General features: G+C 48.6%; 1 protein-coding gene and 3 non-coding genes across 4 annotated transcripts; all 4 read right to left on the bottom strand.

Moving 5' to 3' along the window:
• Window positions 1-14,188: 14,188 nt before the first annotated feature.
• On the bottom strand, window positions 14,189-20,236 carry HSPA8 (heat shock protein family A (Hsp70) member 8). Its single transcript, NM_001287293.1, has 9 exons — window positions 20,172-20,236; window positions 19,196-19,405; window positions 18,106-18,311; window positions 17,821-17,973; window positions 17,142-17,697; window positions 16,490-16,692; window positions 15,932-16,130; window positions 15,341-15,573; window positions 14,189-14,615 (listed from the first exon to the last, which is right to left on the bottom strand). The coding sequence occupies exons 2-9, from the start codon at window positions 19,398-19,400 to the stop codon at window positions 14,430-14,432; spliced, it is 1,941 nt and encodes a 646-aa protein (NP_001274222.1). The 5' UTR covers window positions 19,401-19,405; window positions 20,172-20,236; the 3' UTR covers window positions 14,189-14,429.
• Window positions 15,053-15,149, bottom strand: LOC132246658 (small nucleolar RNA SNORD14). The gene has a single exon (XR_009458070.1). It is a non-coding gene; the product is annotated as a small nucleolar RNA SNORD14 (small nucleolar RNA).
• On the bottom strand, window positions 16,266-16,362 carry LOC132246660 (small nucleolar RNA SNORD14). Its single transcript, XR_009458072.1, has one exon. It is a non-coding gene; the product is annotated as a small nucleolar RNA SNORD14 (small nucleolar RNA).
• LOC132246659 (small nucleolar RNA SNORD14) lies at window positions 16,804-16,894 on the bottom strand. Its single transcript, XR_009458071.1, has one exon. It is a non-coding gene; the product is annotated as a small nucleolar RNA SNORD14 (small nucleolar RNA).
• Window positions 20,237-23,650: the final 3,414 nt, after the last annotated feature.

Raw genomic sequence — 23,650 nt, 5'->3', positions numbered from 1 at the left:
TTTTTTCCTTTTACAATTCAAATATAGGAAAAGTTGTCATGTGACATTTTTTTCCCAATACATCCATTAAAGGAATTATTTTCCCTCCAAACTGAGACTCTGAGCTGAAAGCACCAAGTGATAGGAATATTAGAATATTACCTTTGAGTAAGAAAAGATAAAGCCCAAACCGGTACAGGCATAAGCAAAGTATAACAGCAGTCATTTCTGCTCTTTGCAAAAGGAGATGGAGATAAGGGCACCTCTGGGTGGAAAGGCAGAAGCACTGACCCAGAGCTCAAGTAGAAAACCCTTTCCTAAACTAAAAGGAAAAGATCCAGATGATCTTCAAGGTTTGGCCTTCACACCTGTGATTCCTATTGAATTCAGCTGGAGTGGTGGGTGCTCAGACTTTCTGAAAAGGCGGCCTTAGTCTCCATGAAAAGCAGCCAGCTTAATGCAAAGCAACTAATAATTAGAAGTAGGTGAGAGACACAGGAGAGGGAACATAGGTTGTAGCCATGCTGGTCTAAAGACATAGGCAGATAAGGTTCTTTGCGTGAATCTGATCTCTTTTATTAGACCAACTTCAGCTTGCTAAGAACATTTTTTCCAACTATTTAAGTTGGTCTAAGAAAAAAGATCAGATTCATCTGAAGAACCCTGTCTGCCAGAGGAGAGGGAAGACGTTCTCTGAATAAAGATGCTGAGTTTGGTCCCTTCCTCTGTCCGATTGTTGATGCAGAAGTGAAATGAAAGCCTTATCCCAAAAGCTGGGATGCCCGCCCAGCTCCCCTGCAGACACCGCACAGAAGCCTCAGTGTCTGCTTCACCTCCCCAGATGCCCAGTGCAACGCAGTTTATCTCCTCAAAATAAGGACAGGGTGACACACTCAGGATGCAAACCTGCCATCAAAAGGAAGAGCCGGTTTTGCAAGGAAAAGCTTATCCCTGGGAGCTTTCCTTTCCTGTTGGCTGACAGGATGAGGGCAGCCGCAAAGGTGCTAAGTATTACGGCCTACGTTCCTGTGGATTTATCGAAACAGTTAAACGAAAACTCATCGTTCGCCCAAACAATACGCCCGGGATGGCGTTCTGCCTCGCTCCTGCTAACCAGCATCTGCCCGTGAATGTAAACACCTCCATTAGCGCATCAGCAGAACAGCCAGCATCGGAGCCAGGCGGCTGCTGCGGAGGAGGGAGCAGATGAGCTCAAGGAGCCAGGAGTGGAAAAGCACCTTGTTCCCTAGCGACCCCCGGCGCCCAAGGCAAGCAGACTCTGATGGACATCACAGGGTGTCATCGCCGAGACCCTTCAGTAGGAAGCGGGCTATTTTGTGTGCGAGAAAAGTCAGCCGAAAATGGGAAACTCCCAAAGGGAACACACGAGAGACGATGGAGGAAGACTGCAGCCCAGCTCAGCCAATGCTTAGAGCCAAAGAGCAGTGTCTGCATGACTGGTAAGCCTATGCTAAGGTGCAGTGTTCAGTTCAGATATAAAGAACCTGGAGAAGAAAGGCCCAAGGACCCAATGCTTGTCATGATAAGTACCTCCATGGAGGAGGTACAGAAGAGTGTTTTTAACCAAAGGGCCCCAGCGGAGCTGGTCGCATTACTCACTGCAACTAATTTATCAGGCAAACTTCAGGATTATTCATCATGATGATTTTTTTTGACGTAGGTAAATCCCCAACGGATTGACTATGGATGGGGTGTGAATAATTTATGTTTTCCATCAGGCATCAGACCATACTTTCCCCACATAACTCAGCCAAATGCAACTTCAAATTCCATCCCACCTTTGCCCCCAAACTACCCACCCGTTACAAGTCTGCAGTTCCTCCAGTGTCTTTGCTATCTGTATACATGCACCTTGTGGAGCAGTCAGTCTGAGATTGCAGCCCCAGCAGCAGTGTGGGCCTTGATGCAGTCATAAGCCTTCAGAAATACCAGTGCTGTTATCTGGCCCCTGGTTTTGTAGGACTCCATAACATTGCTGGGTTGTCCTTGATCAGTAGTAAGAGCACATGTGGGGTCTGTGCTCTGTGTGCTGTTATATGCACGAGTCCAGCACCCGCTTCAGGGAATCTGTCTTGGGTGAACCCTAAAAACTTCAAAGAAAGGTAATAACCCCCCAAATATACATCACAAGGTTGTCAATGCAAGCACCATGAAGGGGGTATATTAGGCATGTATAGTATAGTATAGTAGCCATCTGCTGCACAGTTTTCCAATAGTTCCACTTTTATCCTCTTTGTGAACTTTATGGGGCGAGGGTCTTGCTATGGATTCATTTAGTCCTGAATTTGCTCACTGAAGAGCATCTCCATAGTTCTCTGCCATGAGCAAAAGTTGGTGCATCTCTTCTGCTCTTCTTCCCAGTGAAGCAGTGACATATTCTCAAATACCTGGGAGCTGCTTCATTAGTAACAGTTTGCACATTTCTAACAGGGGCCTGATTAGCTGTAATTACCAAACTGAAGTCCAGTCCTGCCCTCTGGCAGCCATCCCAGGACTGCCCAGGCTGCACTCCCAATCCCACACTCCCAGACTGCAGCCACTGCCACTTTCCCTGGCATTGGCTGATCTTTGAACAAGAAGTCACCAGGGTGCTGGCCTAGCAGGTATTAATGTGCATCTCAGTGAAAGGAAACTCTGATCATCTGTCTGAGGGAACTACGCAGCCCCCTTTAGATCTCAAATGTGTTTGTCAGCACCCCAGGTAGAAAAGGCAGCATCATGACATGGGAATGAGGTCAGCGAGACCAAGCAAGCAGTCTGATGTCACACAGGTTTGGTCTCCAGTGCATCATTTTTCCAGCATCACACAAACCCTTTTGCTGGCAGGGTAATGCCAGCTCTCTAACTGCTGCTGCCTGGTAGCTGGGGACTTCTCCTGGGTGCACTTTATGTCCTGCTGACTCAGTTACTGTAGTGGACCCCCAGGAGCTGGCAGGGTGGCATGGCTGTTATTGCACATTGGTGGCTTGGAGGCAGCAGCAGCTGCTGGGAACTCTGGCAGTAAGTCTGGACAAGGCGTGCGACAGGAACAGGGAGCTGTACTCAGGTAATTTAACCCAGCATTTCTCACCCCATGCGTTGCGACCCAAAAGTGGGTCCCAAGAATACACAAAAGGGTTGCGAACAAAGTTTAAAAATGGATTCTCCTTTAAAGGAGAAAAACATGGGAAACTGGCTTTTCCCTTGCAGGCTGGCAGAGCTCCAGCCTGCAAGGGGCTGCTTGGGACAACCCCCCCGCCCCACACACTGGGGGCTGAAACCTGGGCAGGGGCAGCGGGTCAGGAGTGAGGGGCACTGGGTTGGGACTGACCATCGATGCTTAAAAATGGGTCCTGGTGCAAAAAAAAGTTGAGAACCCTTGTTTTAATCAGTAGACTGCCTTCCCTCCCTGGTCACAGTGGGGTTATCCAAAGGTCTCCGAAGACTCTGCCTTGTCACGCCATCTCAAAGCTTCTTGCAAACTAATGGTGCACGATGCCTCGCCATCCTCCCTGTGAAACAGGTAGATACATATATCACACCTTCACTGCACAAATGTGGAAACTGAGGCACAGAAAGGCTAAGCGACTTGCCAAAGACACAACCCCAGGAGTCTAGGTGCTACATCTCCAGCGCCCACCCCCAGCCATCTCCATGGAATCGATGTGCTTATGTTGTGCACTTAGTGATTAGCCGGTGGCTTTGCTCAGTGTGAAGGTATGGAGGGGGAGGGCCGATCAAAAGCACAACTCCAATCTTGCGTGCAGTCCTATTTGAAAGAGTGAGTGTTCTGCATTTTTTTCATGCCTGTGACAATCTAGACAAATAGGCTTTTAAATTAAGCAGTGATTTGGAATATAAGTGAGTGCATTTAAGCTGCTAAGAGATGGAAAGATCCTAATGGCTGAAATATTTGTCATATCACAAATAAACTGGCTGTATCAGGAGCGACTAATATAACTAATTTTTACCACATCCTTCGCTGCTCTGTGATAGAAAATGAGGTCAGCATAGGTTGAGGCAGCCCAAAATGAGCAGCTGTGGGAAGGCAGCAGAGAATACTGATAAAGGACTCTGCAGAAGTGTATTACCTTCCCACAGAAAACAGGAATCTGGTTAAAATTAAGATATGGTCTTTGCAAAATGCCCAGGGTTTTAATGTAAAGGTGAAAATGAAGACATTGCTTCAACAAAACTTGAATACAAATGCACTCCATGATGGTTTATCTGGTCTGCCCTGAGCTGAAGGAGCAGGACAGATTTTGCCTTGTGGCTTCCATGCAAATTGATTTCATAGATTTCATAGACATTAGGGCTGGAAGGGACCTCGGAAGATCATCGAGTCCAGCCCCCCGCCCAAAGCGCAGGAAGTCAGCTGGGTTCATAGGATCCCAGCAAGACAAGCATCCAGTTTCATCTTGAAGGTGTTCAACGTAGGCGCTTGAACCACCTCCGGCGGCAGGCTGTTCCAGACCTTGGGGGCTCGGACAGGAAAGAAATTCTTCCTTATGTCCAGCCTGAAACGATCTTGTAGTAGTTTATGACCATTCGATCTAGTCGTCATCCCTTGGGGCGCTCTGGTGAACAAATGTTCCCCCAGATACTGATGGTCACTCCTGATAAACTTGTAGGTGGCCATCAGATCACCCCTGAGCCTGCGCTTTTCCAGGCTAGAGAGCCCCAGGGCTCTCAGCCTGTCGTAGGGTCTGCTTCCCTGACCTCTGATCATGCGCGTGGCTCTTCTCTGGACTCTCTCAAGCTTCTCCACATCCTTTTTGAATTGTGGAGCCCAAAACTGGACGCAGTACTCCAGCTGCGGCCTCACCAAGGCCGAGTACAGGGGGAGAATGACGTCCCGGGATTTGCTTGAGAAGCATCTATGGATGCAAGCCCGCGTTTTGGTCACTTTACTAGCCGCAGCATCGCATTGCAGGCTCATGTTCATCTTGTGGTCAGCGATGACCCCCAAGTCTCTTTCTTCCACAGTGCTAGCCAACGTAGCACTGCCGAGCCTATAAGGATGCTGCAAGTTTTTTTTCCCAAGGTGGAGAACCTTGCATTTATCGGCATTGAACACCATCAGATTCTCATCCGCCCACTTGCTGAGCCTGTCCAGGTCAGCCTGGATCGCCCTCCTGTCCTCAGGTGTGGATGCTTTGCCCCAAAGTTTGGTGTCATCGGCGAACTTGGCCAGTCCGCTTCTGACTCCAGTGTCCACATCATTAATGAAGATGTTGAACAGTATGGGTCCAAGGACAGAGCCCCGGGGGACCCCAGGGGTCACAGGACACCACGATGAGTGACTTCCATCAATTACTACCCCCTGGGTCCGACTCCGGAGCCAATTTTCCAGCCAGTGGATCATGGGGGACCCAAGGCGACAATTGGCCAGTTTCTCCAAGAGGTGATCATGGGAAACTAGATCAAAGGCTTTGAGGGCAATGCAGTTCTCATTTGGATTCACTATGGTGCAGAGGAGGGCAGAATTTGGCCCCAGGTATGGTTCATGCAACATCTCCATGTTACAGGTAGCAAAACTGAGGCACAGCGATGAAATGAATCACCCCTGGGCTTAGTGCCAGTGAGAATCGGAGCAGATGACAGCACTTGCGTCTCCTGCCTTCCAGCTCAGGTCCTCAACCACCGGATAAGGCTGTGTCCCCTACAGCAAGTTGAATATTTGGTGAGGGACAGAGGCATAACTGGGCAGTTTTGCACCTTGGGGGCTGGCTGCTATTTTGGCATCAGCCCTCCAAGTTGGCACCTGGGACATGCACTATGCACCTCTTTAGCTGCTCTGCCGGTAAGGGCCTGGCTGATTCCCTCCCCCAGGCACTGCCAGCTTTGCCATTTGACCTGTTGAGCCAGAGCAGCGATACTCAGACCGCACCATCTGAGCCACTAGTTGCTCTTCAACTTCTCAACTTCAGCTGTGGCTCTTCACGGTTTGTTTGTTTTTTAACTTCATGCATTAAAGTACATGTAGGGGTGAATTTAGTGAACTCTAGGGAGACCTTTCCCTATTGCCCTGTGCAAATACTAGCAAATACTGTAGCTTTTCTCTTTTGCACTGGAGTGTGTTGACCACCATTCACCCAGGGGTGTTTATGCTGCTGTGGGTCTTTGGTTAACACTGACAGCTGTGGGGCTCCTGATTTGCCAGCCCTGAGGTCCAGTTTATACTGCAAAGTTTTGCCGGCAGACTTCCAGTTCTACCAGCAAGCTCCAAGCATGTCCACACCCAACCTCTCCCTACCCCTGCAGCAGCAAAACCCTCTTTTATCCTGGCACTTACTCCCCCTCTACCAAGTGACAGGGGTCTTCTGTTGGCTCCTGGCTACTGAAGGGTAGGTTGTGGATTGAGCCAAAGGGACCAGCTCTGCTGCGACTCACCTGAGATAAATCCAGAGTGACACTGGTCATGTCAATAATGGTGCAGGTAAGAGGAGGATGGGGTTGTACTCTGGGGTAACCTGTTGGAACAGGAGCTTGCTTCGCTTTGGATCAACTGTTGTCAAATGCTAGTCTTTCTTCTCTTTATCCAACACAACATCGTCTCCTCTTCCTAGGATCCTGTGAGCAGAGCTTGCCCATGTATTTCTCTCCCGCTGCAGTGGCAGGGCACTGGCAGCGTCTTCATCACCCCTGCTTCTACCTCGCACCATGTTGTAGCATAGCGTGCTCTTGGTTTTGGCTTTGTAGTTGCACGTGAGGATTTGGAGTGGCCATTTTGGAGATTCCTTGGATAAATCAGTGCCTGGACTGGACTCCACGGCCCAGGAAGCACCTCCCAGGCCTTCGTTCTGACGCACCACTCGGAGCGTCTCCCCCACGACGAAGCAGCCGGGAAACGACAACTGCTTGGAAGCATCAAACAATTTGCGAAAATAAGATCAACATGGATTAACAATAAAGCTGAAACACACTACATTTCCTAAATGGAGTGATGGAAGGGCTCATATTTGATAACCATTAAACGGTTTAATGAAATAATTATAACTCAGCCTTGCGAGCCCTGGAGCAATCAATAACTATGAGCTCTAAGCCAGAGCTTGTTCCGAGCTCTGCCATTTTCACAGTGCTCCCCAGCAGGGAGAGCGTGCGACTATAAATGCGATTGACAGTAAAGTTGCATTAAAACATTCCCATCAAGGGCAATAATAGATTAAAGGCTACCGAGGCGCTGCAGTCGGTCGGTCAATATTCTTTATTTTCTGCATCGCCCCAATTTCACCACCCTCCTGCATGCTATTAGTGCGAGTTGATTTGCTGTCAATGACCAGCCCAGGCAAAGATGCATTAATGCGCACTCACAGGAGAAGTGCGCATGGCATTATCACTTCACTCGCTTTCAAATTACATCCTAATGCCGTCTCCAGGCAGCTTGTGACACGTTAACGCTATGTGCGATTTGTTGGTATCAGGCTAAATATTTCATGCCTAAAGATTTCATCAGAAATTTGATGACAGAAATAAACTACCCCCCCTGTGGGAAATCACTCCAGATAACAGAATTAGGCATTGTGGGGAAATCAATGAAAAAGGGATAGAATCAGGGTTGGGGGGAAGAAAGAAAGTAGGGGAAAGCTTGGTGGCGGGGGGACTTGTTTTTTTTATCCCTTTAGCTGTAAAGAGCTGCTGAGTACCCATTTGCCTGCTAATTAAAGGCCATATAACTAATAAATCACATTTAAGGAGCAGAAATGAGGATTCAGGCGATTTCTTTATTTCCTGCTCCCAGATGCTGGGCTCCACGACTCTGCTGTTGATTTGAAACAATCCAGCAATGCAAACTATCCACCGCACTGCTGTGCAATGCACTGGCTGACATCGGGAACTGGCAATTATCCTCTGCCAAGTGTAATAATAATAATAATAAAAAAGCAGCCTTTAAAATACATGCATGTTTGAGAACAAACTGCAGTAGATTTGTGCTCAGGTTGTTTGAAAAGCAGGGGCAGGGGCCTTGGAAACAGAAGACTCCTGCTGATTCAAATAACAGGGAAGGAGGGGGTTGACACTGCCCCACTGCTATGCCTCAGTCTTTATCTGCAGGAGCCCTGGCTAAGGCGAGAGCATAACAGCTCCCGGCGCTGCCTCGTGCAGCAAGGCTGACACTGCCCTGCATTCTGCATCTGTTCTACAGAGGATACAGTAGTGAGTAAATCAATGCAGCCATACGGGAGACACCAGGACCTGGGACACTCATGGGAGCTAGGACAACACGCTTGAGCAGGACGCCCCTCAGCCTCTCCAGGGGTCGGGTGCTGGAGGGCAGCACCAGTCACTCAAACACACAAAGGCCTTGAACCTGCAACTAGGTCTACAGAGACTGAGTGCTGCACTCACCTGGAGCCCAGCTAGCTTCAGAAGGGCTCCACATGGGCCCAGAGGCAGCTGCAGCTCCTCAACAAGGCTAAAACCCTTCCAAGTTGAGTTCCTTTGCCCTCCGCTGATAGTGTCCCAGGGACTTTCCTCACTGCGCAAGTGAATAGGAACGCATTTGAAGCTACCCTGCAATGCAAATAATGCACTTGGCGACATCAGGAACTTTGCAATTAGTGAGGAGGTGGCTGGTTCAGACAAAAATCCAATTGCACGTAAAAATCAGCAGTCATGCATCGAACAGGGGTGCTTTGGACCTGGGCTATATATTCCAGTAGGATGTTGTTATGCTTGTAATCTAAAATTAATGGCCATAATCATTAAAAAAATGCTCAGATCCAGAAGTAGCGTAGGAAAAGTCTTATATCTGCTTCAATATGGAGGGAACGCAGAAAGGAGAGCATCAACATAGACATGTATATTGTTCACAGTCTGATGATTATTATACAATGCAGTCTAATGGCTCTGGGAGATGCAAGCTCCGCCAGGCTTTCTAGAAAGACGAGATCCTTGGAGCTTCTTTTCACCCTTAAATAAACAAGGAATTAACTTCCTACCCTCTCTAATCAGGCAGTAATTGAAGCCTGTGATTTATGCACCAAGCTTTGGTGGCACCGCAGTTAGAGCTGTGGGATAATTGGCCAGTTCTTGCAAGGGAACACAGTTATTTTGCTGGGCCTGGAAGATGGATTGCCAACCCCTGTGGTAACTGCAGGGCCATAAAACTAGTCTGTGACAAGGGGCAAGCGCTTGAGTGTGCAATCCATCTTTGGAGGCCTCTCACACTTTCACCTCCAGGTCTCGCTCTCTAGACCTAAAGATCTTGTTCATTTATGAGAAATACACAGCCAAGTTCTCCCCATCTCCCAAGGGAAACAAGTCTCCCACAAGTTTGAGGGATCTTATCTCCCAGACCGCTCTATGCATTCATTCTTTCCCAGCCTCACACGCCAAGCGCAGTGTTCTCATAGACCACGTAGGAATTGCAGCAGAGGGCAGACCAAGGGTGCATTTACACAGGTGACCTGTCTTTGAGAGAAGCCTTTACTAGATATTTCAGAGGAGGATAAGAATACAGTACACCAGGTTTATCTAACTCAGGGGTGGGCAAAGTGTGGCCAGACGTGGCCCGCCAGGCCATTCTATCTGGCCCGCGGGGCCCCTTAAAAATTAGAAAATGAATATTTATCTGCCCTTGGCTGCCTGTCTTGCAGCCCTTGACGGCTTGCCAAAACTCAGAACGCAGCCCTCTGCCCAAAATAATTGCCCGCCCCTGATCTAACTGCACCGTGCTAACAAGGGAGGGAGCCAACTCCTCATCAGCATCTCCTGGATCCCCAATTTCTCTGCTTCCAATCACCCCTACACTGCCCTATAAATAATCTAGCCCAGCGGCTCCCACTCTGCGGTACACATACCACCGGTGGTACCCAGACAACCTGTCAGTGGTACATGTTAACAAATTTATTATAACTACTTAATATGACAAAAATGTGCTGGTGATACTTAAGATTGCCTTGTTTTAAATGTGTGGTGTGCAATCTCCAAATTTGGGAACCACTGATCTAGCTCATTTGGGACAGCAGGCTCCAGGCTGCTTTACTGTTATGTCCTTTTTGGCCTCATAAGAAAAGCACTGATTCGAAATATTTAACTTGTACAGCTTTAACACTTAAGACCTACATGCACATTGGTGTGAGCGTTCCTGCGGCTGCTCAGCCCATAGTTCACCTGCCCCTAAAATGCATCACTGTAACTTGTCTTAGTCTTGAATTTGAGCCCGCTGAGCAAGGCTGGCATCAGTTCTTGGTTTGTGCAGCGCCTGGCGTGACAGGACCGTGATTCTGGTCACCATGTCTGAAAGCCACTGTCACAGAGATTTTGAAGAATGAAAATTTAATCACAGCTGGCAATAACATCCTGTCCCTTGCAAACAGTCCTAGCATTAGACCCAACACCCTGTCTCGAGCACAATGCCCAGCAGTTGCACCCTAAAAACCCTCAAACTGTGCCCAAGTCTTGCTGTGAAAGGCACTCGCTCTCTGACACAATGCTGCAGTCCTTAGCCTGAGACTTATTGTAATGAAGCTTCATGTACACCCCTACAAAGGGCAAACTCCACCCCATGACTCTCAAGTCCCTTTTAACACAAAGGGTCCTTTGAATAAACGGACAACTCCTGACACCTCGCGGACAATGCAAGTATTGCATCAGTCCATTATTCTGCTCCAGATTATGGCCGCATTTCTGTTCCAAATTAGTCCTCCCTCTCACTTGAAGGCTAACCCTAAATTAAATCCAATCTAACAGGGAATTAAGAGTAAACTGCTATACTTAGTACCAAATCTTATTTCATGGCCAAGTGCAATTCACTTCATGTATGTCTGGACAAAAAGGAGGCTGCTGCTATTTGAAACGTAGCCGTTCACAAAGGCTCCAAACAACGTTCAGGTTCCACGGTGTCAGGCCACATCCTGAAGAGCTCACTAGAAAGGGAAAGCGAAAAGAGCCTGGAAAGTAAGACACAAAGCTGTTAAAATGACTTACCTTAAGTCATGGCGAGCAGAACAGCAAGAAATGGCCCAAGTCTTTTTACTCCCAGTCCAGCACCACACTCAATGGATCACATCAATCCCTCGTGTAATGCTCAGCACTACCAGTTCATAGCACTGTGCAAGCACTACTTTAGTTCAGGGGTAGGAACTGCTGGCTCCATCTGCCAGATAGAGAAACTGAGGCACAGAGGGAAGAGATATGAAGTGAGTGGAATCAGACCTCAAGGGATCCGTCCTTGAAGGCAGGTCATAAAATCATCCTCTAATCCCCTTACCTTTTTACCCATCCATTGCTTGATGCCGCAAACCTGACTCCTCACTGTGGATCCTAACCACAATTGAAATAATCCTTTATAACAATCCCAGATACCAGCACAACAGATTGAAATCTACTGTCCTTAGGGATAAAAGTGCAAGTCAAGCTACTCATAGGCCCAACAGACTAACTTTATTCTGGGGCCCAAATTTCCAATCCAGATTCAAAGGCATTAGGGGGGGAGAAGTACCTCAGTACAATTAAGAACAATTAAAGCTAAAGTATTTTTATTTTTATTATATAAAATACTCCCATAGGTTTCATAGACATAGGGCTGGAAGGGACCTTGGAAGATCGAGCGCAGCCCCCTGCCCCAGGGGCAGGAAGGCAGCTGGGGTCATAGGATCCCATCAAGATAAACTTCCAATTTTCTCTTGAAGGCATTCAGAGTAGGTGCTTGAACAAGGAAAAGTACACCACAGGAATTAGATAGGCTATCATAGATTCTTATTAGTCGTGGGAATTAAGGAGGGAATGAGAAGCCAGATCAGCTGGCCAGGACAACACAGGCAGCACTGTATTTGCTATGTACTCTGTTTTGTTACCCAGGTGCTGACAAAGCTGGGGATGGCTGATTTAATTGGGACTAAACTTGTGTTGTTTAAGACCAGCACTCTGATCCAAGTAAGCCTAGGAAGGAACCCACAGCCTCAAATCTAGTAGTATTCACAGGAACGTCATTTTAAAATAACGGCAGAAAGCGTAGGGCAAGGAGACCTCAGCTTAACTAGGATGTGATGCTGCTTACAGCTGTCTGTATTGTTTCATTCAAGCTAAAGCACCTTGGTCCATAGCAAAGACAACAGCACAGGCTCGCTCTAAACTTTACCCAGCCAGTCAGATTTATTTGTTTTACTTTTACCTGTGATGCATAGTAAACAGTACTCCCCAGTCCCACTCATCTCCTTCAGTTTAGGGAAAGGATCCACATCTTGCTGAAAACCTGAGCCATCCAAATCCGTTATATGAACATGTATCTGCTTTTTCTTCCCTGGGGCTCACTAGATGGAAATGAAGCCTCCTCCAGGCCACAAGTGTTTCCAATCTCTATGCAATATTCATCATAAATAGCACCAATAGCACAACAAGGAAGCAGAATTCACAATTAATCTGGTGGAACCTGCCACAAGCACCTCTCCCTCAATAGGTCCCACAACAGGAGATGAAGCCAGTTGTTCTACAGAGCAGCAGCGCAGGGGCAGGGAACCGAGTCTTCAGGCTCCAAGCTACAACCTGTGCCCACAAGGCCATCTCACCTCCCTCAGTCAAAAGGCTGGGGGGGGAGAAGAGAAGATCCCAAAATATACTGCAAGGAGAGGTGAAGGAACAGTTGGAAGTTATTGAGAACATAAGTTTTATAGCATAGTACAGTATATATAGCTTAAAAGAAAAATCTCAAAAACTAGGTAACATGATTAATTCTAAGGTTGCTATTTGGAAAGTGGGAGGCTGTGGGTTACAAGTGCTTTGGCAAGTTTACTCAAAACCTCCTTCACCCTGTAAGAGTGATCTGGTGACAATTGGGGAAGAGAAACCCAGGCATGAAGAGATTGGAAGAGACCACACTGGAAAGTACCTTTACAGCTCAGACTAGCACCCAGCTGGTTACAGATTCCATTGGTCAGATCCCAAAATAAAAGACTCAGTACACAGGAGTGTTTTAGGAAGTACCTCTGTCCCTGGGAAGAACCAACTAAAAAAGGCGTAGCTAACTAATCCATTTGGCCTTATTGCAATTATCCACATTAAAAAGGAAATTAGCACATGGTGAAAGTTAACACATTTTACCTCCAGATCAAATCACCAAGAATAAACCAAGAACTGGAACAACTGTAAACAGTGCACAGGTTTTAAAAAACACCCAAGACAGGATGTCCCGATGGCTGAAGCTGTAGTATGACCAGTCAGCTTAGCTTGAAAACTTGGCAAGGTATGAGTGGGAACGCCATGATTTTCCATCCCTTGCATGGTCAGGCAGTCACCAAGTCTAGCACCTCAGAGGTGGTAATGCTTGTAACAGCATGTGGTGCTGTATCAGACTTTTTGTGCACTTGCACCTGGACTCTGCTAACGTACCATGCAAGTAGGGTAGTCTCAAGATGGAAAAAGCTAGGAGAAAAAAGCCCCCCCCCAAAAAAAAAAAATCCCAAAAAAACCCACCACTGCACACCTTGCCACCAAGCATCCCACCTCTCCACACCCTAGCCCACAACTTTTTCCCATAAATAGGGATGCATCTAAATTGCACTGGCAGTGGGCTGGGTAGTGGCTCCTTTAATCTTGCTTTTTACCATTTTCTCCCCCCAAAACAGGAATGGGCAGCAAGGCTGCCAGGGTCCCTTAGCCAGTCAACAGCACGAAGGGGGGGGGGTCTGTGGCAAAAAAAAAAAAAAAAGACAATAGAAAGGAAGCTGCTGCATAGTTCACTTCCAGAGAAATTTAATTAAACCCCTACCCATGAAGGTGACCATCATTTGAGATAAACTTCAAAATAAAAATGATGTACTTTTTGGAAGCAACAACACACTTCCCTGACTCTCCAATAAAAAGTTGCTTATTTGGCTGCCTAGCTGGTGCCACATTTAAAATACCCAATTTTACAGACACCTTTCCAGATATTAATATAAAGTGCTGATTTAGTCTCCTGACCACCACTCAGAACTGAGCGTTTCTACTTAGACATTTATTTATAAGTGGGTCACGTTCGTCCTAGAAAAACTTCTCTGGCCATGTTGCAATTAGCGTGTTGTTACAGGATAGGAACAACCATTTCCTATTTGAAAGGAATGTGCCATTTCCTTAAAGTGACTTGCAAGAGCTCTGTAAGGAAGTCGGTACGGTCCCAGAGGCTGTCTAATGCATCTACGTAGTAGAACTCCAAACTAGCAGTTCTATTTAGCCAGTCACCGGAATAGTGTTACCTGCATTGAAAAAGCTACAACAGACTGTGCGCTGCCAATTAAATACATCTTTATTTCTTAGCATACAAGTTGCATTTCCACTTGTTAACAGTACTGTAAAGTGCAATGGTGTCCACCCTCCCCTCCCTGTGCACCATGTTCAAGTATTTAGAATGCCCAGAAATGCTTCATACAGCAGCTCAAAACATGGAGTTGTACTGTCAATGCACTTGGCTACAAAGTTTGGGTCCTTCAGTTCTAGTAACCACTTGTGGAATGCTTGCTCCAACGTGTTTAATCCACCTCCTCAATAGTTGGTCCAGAAGAAGCTCCTCCAGATGGGGCAGCTCCACCACCAGGGAATCCACCAGGCATGCCCCCAGGCATCCCCCCTGCACTCTGGTACAGCTTTGTGATGATGGGGTTGCACACTTTCTCCAGTTCTTTCTGCTGGTGCTCAAACTCTTCTTTCTCAGCAGTCTGGAAAGCAGAAAGTAAGTTTATGCATAGCTTGTTCCAAATGGTTATGGCAAGGCAGAAAAAAAAACAAAAAACAAAACAAGAAAAAAAAAACCATACACAAAACATCTTGCCCATATCACTGGCCATCAGAAAGAGCTGTCAGCCCTGTTTCTAGAGCCCTAGCTTCTATGAAGTAGCAGCATAACTGTTCAGAACATGGATGTTTACAAAGCTGTTCTTCCCTTAGAAAGAACTAAATAGTTCAAGTGCTTTAGGAGCTGAAGTTAGCTAGGGACCTTGATATCCTTTGGAGGACAGCCCCCCCAATCTTAAAGAAGGTTCTAGGCTCCAAAATTGGTAAAAATATTCATTTGTAACCAGACCCATAGCTTTCTGGGAGCAGCATATTCCACCCCCCCCCCCTTGCTAGGGTAATCTCAAGCAGTTTCTGATGGTCGCTCAGACATCCAAGGAAGGTACTTAAGCCAACACAAGTCTTTCGACTTCTGGGGGAAACTACGAATGGCTTTGGAATCATTTTCATCACAGCGACCAGTCATTGGCCTTGAACTCAGAAACCCTGCCTTTGTGAAAATTGACAGTCCCATTTGTTCCAGTGAGGCTGCATCAAGCGTAAGATACTCTACTGCTGGTGCATTAAAAGGACTAACCATTTTAGTCCTATTCAGGCATGTTTCCCCGTCTTTGGGCTTAAAAGCATCAGAAGTGTTTTTGCCACCTACCTGATTCTTGTCCAGCCAGTTGATGATTTCATTGCACTTGTCCAAAATCTTCTGTTTGTCCTCATCACTGATTTTACCCTGAAGCTTCTCATCCTCAACTGTAGCTTTCATATTGAAAGCATAGGATTCCAGGGAGTTCTTAGAAGACACTTTGTCACGCTGCTTCTCATCTTCTGCTTTGTATTTCTCTGCCTCCTGGACCATACGCTCAATATCTTCCTTGCTCAGACGGCCTGAAAGAAATTGCCAGGGGTTTGAGTTAAGAGCCTTCCAAGAGGAAAAAAAAAAATCAGTGACACTGCAGGTCTTGCTCCTCTAATAAAAAGGAAGCATTATTTGCCATTGGTACAGGTCAAGGCTAATAGAGTCTTTAGTCTGAGAGTTACCATCATATATAGGCAGCAGGAAAGGCTGCCAAGAGCCAGTGTGCTCACAAAGCTATGTGGGAAAAGTGCTAGCAATAGAGACTATTTGCGATTGTGGCATGCCAAGTGTCTTTCAGAAAGATTGGAGTTTGCATATAACCCCAAGTTTGTTCTGGCAAGACAAGATGGCTCTGCCATCCAGAAGGCGCATATCTGCAGTGCCTACCTTTGTCATTTGTAATGGTGATCTTGTTTTCCTTGCCAGTGCTCTTGTCCACAGCAGACACATTAAGGATGCCATTGGCATCAATATCAAAAGTGACTTCAATCTGAGGTACGCCTCTAGGAGCTGGGGGGATGCCAGTCAGTTCAAACTTGCCCAGCAAGTTGTTGTCTTTTGTCATGGCTCTCTCCCCTTCATACACCTAGTAAGCAAGCGGGACCAGAAAAGAGAGTCAACATGAAAGGTTAGGCACAGCACGCGACTTCAGCAAGTCTTTGGAGTCATCCAACACCCCCCTGCCCCCCACCCAAATACAAAGTCAGAAGAAGTTCTACGGTCGCTCAGACATCCAAGGAAGGTACTTGAGCCAACACAAGTCTCTCGACTTCTGGTGGAAACTACGAATGGCTTTGGAATCATTTTCATCACAGCAACCAGCCAGACACCTAGCCTACAGGTACAGGTGAACTTTTACCTATTTTTCAGGGCAAGAGCTTCCCTGCCCAGACCACCCTGCCCCAGTGTCAAAAGCAACTTTGAGAACTGATTGAGGACACATACCTGGATAAGGACACCAGGCTGGTTATCAGAGTAAGTGGTAAATGTCTGAGTCTGCTTAGTGGGGATTGTGGTATTGCGCTTAATCAATACTGTCATAACACCTCCAGCTGTTTCAATACCCAGGGATAGAGGAGTCACATCCAACAGCAGCAGATCCTGTACATTTTCTGACTTGTCTCCAGACAGGATTGCAGCCTGGACAGCTAGAAGAAAGAAAGAAAGCTAGCTGTGTGAGAACACTACAAAAAGATGGAAAGAAAAAAAAAACCCACAAAAAAACACCAAACAGTTGATCCTAAGCTACCAAGATATACTCGCTCAGACATCCAAGGAAGGTTTTAGCCATCATTAGTCAACTTCTGGTGGAAACTACGAATGGCTTTGGAACCAGATTCATCATTGCAAGTAGATATACTTGTTTTACCTTGTAAAGTGCCCCCCCCCCTTCTTTTTTACATTAATATATTACTGCAATTAAAACCCACCCTAATTAATTGGTTTCAAGCTATTTAACCAAGCAGATCCCCTCACTGACGCAATTCATTCATCATTTATACTAGCCCAAGTCCTTTCTAGAGCTCTTGAATGAGAAAAAAAAAAAAAAAAAAAGTGACAGGTTGGGAAGGGCTACACAAGCTTTAGGAAGGTTTACCTGCACCGTAAGCTACAGCTTCATCAGGATTGATGCTCTTGTTCAGTTCTTTGCCATTGAAGAAGTCTTGTAGGAGTTTCTGAATCTTTGGGATGCGAGTGGATCCACCAACCAATACTATGTCGTGGATCTGGGATTTGTCGAGCTTGGCATCCCGCAAGGCCTTCTCCACAGGGTCCAGCGTACCACGGAACAGATCAGCGTTCAACTCTTCAAAGCGAGCTCGTGTGATTGAGGTGTAGAAGTCAATGCCCTCATAGAGAGAATCAATCTCAATACTGGCCTGCGTGCTGGAGGAGAGGGTACGCTTTGCACGTTCACATGCTGTGCGGAGACGGCGAACTGCTCTCTTGTTTTCACTGATGTCTTTCTTGTGCTTGCGTTTGAATTCAGCAATGAAGTGGTTGACCATTCTGTTATCAAAGTCTTCTCCACCCAGGTGGGTATCACCTGCAGTAGACTTCACTTCAAAGATACCGTCTTCAATTGTGAGAATAGACACATCGAAAGTGCCACCACCCAGGTCAAAGATCAAAACATTTCTCTCAGCACCAACCTGAAATAAAAAATAAGTAGTGCAGTCTTCAGTTTTATCGAAATGACTCGGCCTCAAGCTGGTCCAGCAGAGAAACCAAAAGGCATCCTATGCCACTTAGGATTCTCCCCACCCCTGCCTTACCTTTTTGTCTAAACCATAAGCAATAGCAGCAGCTGTTGGTTCATTGATGATTCGGAGTACGTTGAGACCTGCAATAGTACCAGCATCTTTTGTGGCCTGGCGCTGGGAGTCATTGAAGTAGGCTGGTACAGTGACCACAGCATTTGTAACAGTCTATAGGGAAAAAAAACAAACAAAAGCAAGCTGTAAGTGTGGGATCTGCAGTTCAACACACAAGTGGTACAAGCCATGGCTTGTATAATCCTTTTCTTGAACAAGTTGAGAACAGCTGCGCTCAAGTCTCACCTTCCCAAGGTAGGCTTCTGCAATCTCCTTCATCTTAGTCAAAACCATGGATGAAATTTCTTCTGGGTAAAAGCTCTTGGTCTCGCCTTTATACTCCACCTGCACTTTTGGCCTGCCAGCATCATTCACCACAGTGAAAGGCCAATGCTTCATGTCAGACTGGACAACAGAATCATCGAATCTGCGACCAATCAGCCGCTTTGCATCTGAAAGAGTTGACTAGAGTCAGTTACTCAAGACTAAAAACCGATTTCTATATAATCAAATCAGTCAATCAATACATAAAAAAACCAAAAAAAAAAACAAAAAAAAAGAAAAACACACACAAACAACAAACAGCTTCTAATGCACATCAGTGGCACAAAACGACTCCTCTTCATAGGAAGGAGAAGCCAGCTTAACAGGGCCCAAGTTGTTTTGTTTTTACCACCAACAGTTGCTACACAATTCAAGTCTGCAGCTTGAAATGCTGACCCGTAACTACCTCAGATCTGGAAAGGTTAAACAATTGTAGCATGGCTATCCTAAGAAAGCCCCCCAAGCCCCATGTAAAAGATGATGGGGTTTCAGTGTTAAGAAGCATGTCTGCAGCCAGACAGTGACTGTGCAGGATGGAAGCAGACAGGCTACTGCGTGCTCCCTGCCACCTAGTGGACAAGGGCTGGAACAGCACCAAGCCCAATACCCACTGGCAGCATGAAGCAACTTACACTGGGTGTTTCTAAATAGCAGTTTAATTCTGGTCTCATGTTCAGACCATGTTAAACACAAGATCAGAGTAAACCACACCTCTTGGGAAAGAAAAATTATTTAATTGTCTAGGAAAGTTATTTCTGGAATAGTCCTAGATCAAGAGACGTGCTTGCTTGAAGGAGAAATCTGTATCACGCAGGACAAATTATTTGTTCCTCCCTCACCATAGTTTTGGCTAGCAAAAGAAGCAGGAATAAGTGGCCTGAACTGGTCAGAGCAGGAAGGGAGGGAGGCCCCCGGCTCCTCCCACGTGGTGAACCTGAATTCGTCCTGCCCTTGAAATACCGCGCCAAGTACAGAGATTTTAAACAAAAAAAAAAAAAAAAAAAAAACTTACCGAAAACCGTGTTGGTGGGGTTCATGGCAACCTGGTTCTTCGCAGCATCACCGATCAACCTCTCGGTGTCCGTGAAGGCGACGTAGCTCGGCGTGGTCCTGTTACCCTGGTCATTGGCGATGATTTCCACCTTGCCATGCTGGAAGACGCCGACGCAGGAGTAGGTGGTCCCGAGATCAATCCCAACAGCTGGTCCTTTTGACATTGTGCCTGAAAGGTCGACCAAGACGCACGTTAAAGAGTTAAGTCTTCAAGCATTTGGGGGGGGGGGGGGGGGGGGGGAAGGACAAGAGCCATCCTGACCATGGCTATAAATCCATTCAGCTTATATATTTTATAAGCTTAAGAACCTCACAAAATAAGATCCCTGATCTGGCTGCTTAGAACCGATCCCCACTCCCAAATCTCATTTTAAGGCAGTCAGCAGGGCTACTCAACCCCCTTACATATTGAACCTGCTTCCCCCATTCCCAGGGGATACTGGCAGACCAGCAAAGCCACCTCCTGCATGGGGGGGGGGGAGGGGGGGCCAACACTGGGCACCACGTGGCAGCTCTACCCCCCTCCCCCCAGCATCTCAACCCCCACCAGCCAGGCAGGCAGGCAGGCAGGCGGCCCAAGGTCGGACAAGCCGCCTCCTCTCTGGTGCTCCACGTGTCCAGGCTCCCCTCCCCCCACCACGTGAACGCGGACTACATTTCCCAGCCTGACCCGCGCCCCCACGTGGTGCCGGCGCCGCGTGGCGCGCGCTGACCGGCCCCCCCTTCCCCATCCCCAGTTCTGTGGAGCCCGATGGAGGCCCAGCGGCGGCACTCCAGCAGCCCCCGCTCCCCACAGCCGGGAGGACACGTGGGTGGTGGAAGCCCCCTCCCCCACCCCGGATCCCCCCGCAGCCCCGCATGGACCAGCCACAAGGATATCCCTCCGCTGCGGCCCGCGGCCTCCCCGACCCGACCCGACCCCGCATTCCGGTTACCTGGCAGTGCGAGCCTGTCCCGGCCGTAGAGTAGAACAGCTCCAGCGAGAAACGCGGAATGACACAGGCTTCCTCCCGCCCCGCCGCCTTTATATACCCCCCCAGAACCTTCCAGAACGGCCACGCCCTCGGCCCGCCAGCCGGCCAATCCGACCGCGCCGCCCCGCGCCTGCAGCCAATAGCCGCCGCCGGAACGCCGCTCCCTCCGTGACGCAGCAGGAAGGGGGCGGGCCCGCCGGCCGGCGTTCTCGAACCTTCATGCTCCTAGCCCCCGCGAGGGAAGTGAGGGGTGGAGCCAAGGCAGCGCGCGGGAACCAATCCGCTATTCGGGCCCTCCTCCTCATTTCCATAGGGGGAATTCGGAAGCGGAGGGAGAGGCCGAACAGCGCTGGGCGGGCGGGGGAGGCGGAGCAACGAGTGCAGGAGTAGCCAATCGGAGCGGCGCGCTGCGACGCTATTTGCATAGGCGTTAGAATGGCTGGGGAGGGAACGAGCGGGGTAGAAACAAAATGGTGGCGCCCCCTCCCCCCATGCGTCCCTGCGGGGGGGGGGCGCCCCCAAACGGCAGCCCTCTCAGCCCGCCGCCTCCGGTGCGAGGGGACCGCTCCAGGCCCTGCGGGGACCGAGACGGCCATGTTAAAATAAATATTCAGTGTTGAATCCCGTGTCTGGTGGGGTTTAAAATGCCCCAGGAACTGCCCTCCTGCCCCAGCGCCTTGCGTCCTGGTCCACCGCCGAGATACGCCTGCCCCCCGCGGCCTGGTGTCGCGGGCAGCTCGCCTGGGCCTCGGCGCGTTCACGTCGTGTCACGGGCACGCTTGTGTCATGGGCACGTTCACATGTCAGCACGTTCACCTTGTGTTGCGGGCACGTTCACGTGTCACGGGCATGTTCATGTGTCGTGGGCACATTTGTGTTGTGGGCACATTCATGTGTCATGGGCACATCGGCGTGTCACGGGCACGTTCACGTTGTGTCACGGGCACGTTCACGTTGTGTCACGGGCATGTTCATGTGTCATTGGCATGTTCACGTGTCACAGGTACGTTCACATTGTGTCACGGGCACATTTGCGCTGTGGGCACGTTCACGTGTCACGGGCACATTCACATTGTGTCACGGGCATGTTCATGTATCATGGGCATGTTCACGTGTCACGGGCACATTCACATGGTGTCACAGGCATGTTCACGTTGTGTCACGGGCACATTTGCGCTGTGGGCACGTTCACGTGTCACGGGCACATTCACATTGTGTCACGGGCATGTTCATGTGTCATGGGCATGTTCACGTGTCACGGGCACGTTCACATTGTGTCATGGGCACATTCACATTTTGTCACGGGCACGTTCACGTGTCACGGGCATGTTCATGTTGTGTCACGGGCACATTCACATTGTGTCACAGGCATGTTCACGTTGTGTCACGGGCACGTTCACGTGTCACGGGCACATTCACATTGTGTCACAGGCATGTTCACGTTGTGTCACGGGCACATTCACATTGTGTCACGGGCACGTTCACGTGTCACGGGCACATTCACATTGTGTCACAGGCATGTTCACGTTGTGTCACGGGCACATTTGCGCTGTGGGCACGTTCACGTGTCACGGGCACATTCACATCGTGTCACAGGCACGTTCGCGTGTCGCGGGCACGTTCGCAGTGTGTCTTGGCCATATTCACACTGTGTTGCAGGCACATTTGCGTTGTCGCGGGCACGTTCGCATCGTGGAAACCTCCCCGAACAGCGCTGGCGGCCGGCCCCGTCTGCAACCGGAGCCTCCCACCGCCGGGGCGCGGCGTTGAGGGGCTTCTGGGGAAAGTCGTCGCGTCTGTCCCCCTCCTCAGGCGTGGCGAGGATTTCTCAGGGCGAAGGCGCTCTCCCGTCGCAGGACGCCCTGCACCGCGTGCCTACTCGCCGGCCGCCTATCGCCAGAGAAGGGAGGGAGAACGGCCGGCATTGGGAAGCTTGATTTCAATTCCAGCTGGTCCAACAAGAGATACCGCCCTAAGAAACCCCCGTCTCTCGCATCACGTCTGAATCCTCACGGCTACAGCGTCGCTCTTACGCCGCTTCCTAAGACCTCGCTGGAAGGGAGGCCAAGGGCAAGGGCGGCGGGGTCCAGGGGACGTGATGGCCGATCCCAGCCCTGCCACTGAGCTACCAGATGACCCAGGCAAAGTCCCCGGGACCTTCCCCTGTCTTGTAAAATGGAGATAATAACATTCACCTTTGTAAAGTGCTTTGACCTGTACAAATGGAAGGTGCTCTAATGAGACAGGACGACCCAAATTAACAACTCGCTTTGTCTGCTCTCTCGTCTAGCGGTGCCCGCTGCTGCAAGCTACGGAGGAATCGGTAAAACCCGTGTCCGCTCCTTTATGCCGCATAAGAAACATAACTGCGCGGTGGATTGCACGTGTCCTACAGCCCGGCTCAGACACCTGGTCCGTACCGGATACTCCGATGAAAGGTGCAAGCTGCTCCTCCTTCACTGCCTACCTCTAATGTGCCATAGGCTTGTCCGTATCACAACACATCACCGGCCCATCTGCTCCAGTGTTGCGTCTCCAGCCGCCGCGGTCTATGCTAGATGACTGAAGTGAAAACATGAAAACCTCTAGCGTAGTCCAACACGATGCCACAGGGGAGAACGATAATTGCTTCCTAAACCAGCTGGCGATCTCTCCATGCCCTAAAATGATTGACAGCACTTGTAATTTTTATCCTAGCAACTACAGATGCTGTTCTTATTTATACTGCAGCATCTAATGCTTTTTAAAGACTCGCTAAGCTATTAGCTTTGGGAAATACATAATAATCTTGCCTAGCAATGTGCTTCCACCCTCAGCCTTCATTTTAGCTTTTGGCAGCCGAAGATCTTTCACCGTGTCCCTGGCCCCTAATTCCATGCATCCGTTAGAGGAAGAGTGATCATGTTGCTTCAGGGTGATGCAGTGTTTTCTCCTTTGAGGAGAAGCTGGCCTCAGGTGTAGCTCATCAATCATACTCTCGAATCCTATATAAGCTCCTCTAGCTCGTAACAGTGCCAGTGCATTGGACTAAACTAAAGCACAGCAGTGAATTTGTCTCCATACTACAGTACATGTCTGAGTGGAACTGTGTACAGAGCTGCACCGCCACCTGCCACTCACGCTTTGTGCTGTCAAATTGACTTCTGGCAGCAGAAGGAAAAGGAAATAGACTCTGTTTAAAAATAGCAAATAGTGTATTTGTGGGAAACTGTATTTGTTAACTTACAACATGCTTCCCTAGGCACTTTAGATTTAAGGTGAGCACATGCAAACCCCGCGGTAAGACCTACTGCTTTAGGTTGCATGTTGGGGCAGATGTCATAAGCTACCTAAGGGCAGGCCTGCTCACAGTTTCTGGTAAAAATCCACATATTGAAAGCACTGGGAGTCTGGCTGAGTATGGACTGGGCAAAAAATAGCAGACCAAAACCTGCTATATC

This window comes from Alligator mississippiensis, chromosome 16, assembly GCF_030867095.1.
Source record: "Alligator mississippiensis isolate rAllMis1 chromosome 16, rAllMis1, whole genome shotgun sequence".
Taxonomy (NCBI): Eukaryota; Metazoa; Chordata; order Crocodylia; family Alligatoridae; genus Alligator; species Alligator mississippiensis.
This window is presented reverse-complemented; position numbering and strand designations above follow the sequence as displayed.

Excerpts from the sequence above, each read along its gene's own strand:
- HSPA8 (NM_001287293.1), bottom strand. The coding sequence starts at position 19,400 with ATGTCAAAAGGACCAGCTGTTGGGATTGATCTCGGGACCACCTACTCC. Across the intron at positions 17,698-17,820 it reads CTTATGGTTTAGACAAAAAG|GTTGGTGCTGAGAGAAATGT; the intron begins GTAAGGCAGGGG and ends TTTTTATTTCAG. Across the intron at positions 16,693-17,141 it reads AGCTGTAGCTTACGGTGCAG|CTGTCCAGGCTGCAATCCTG; the intron begins GTAAACCTTCCT and ends TCTTTCTTCTAG.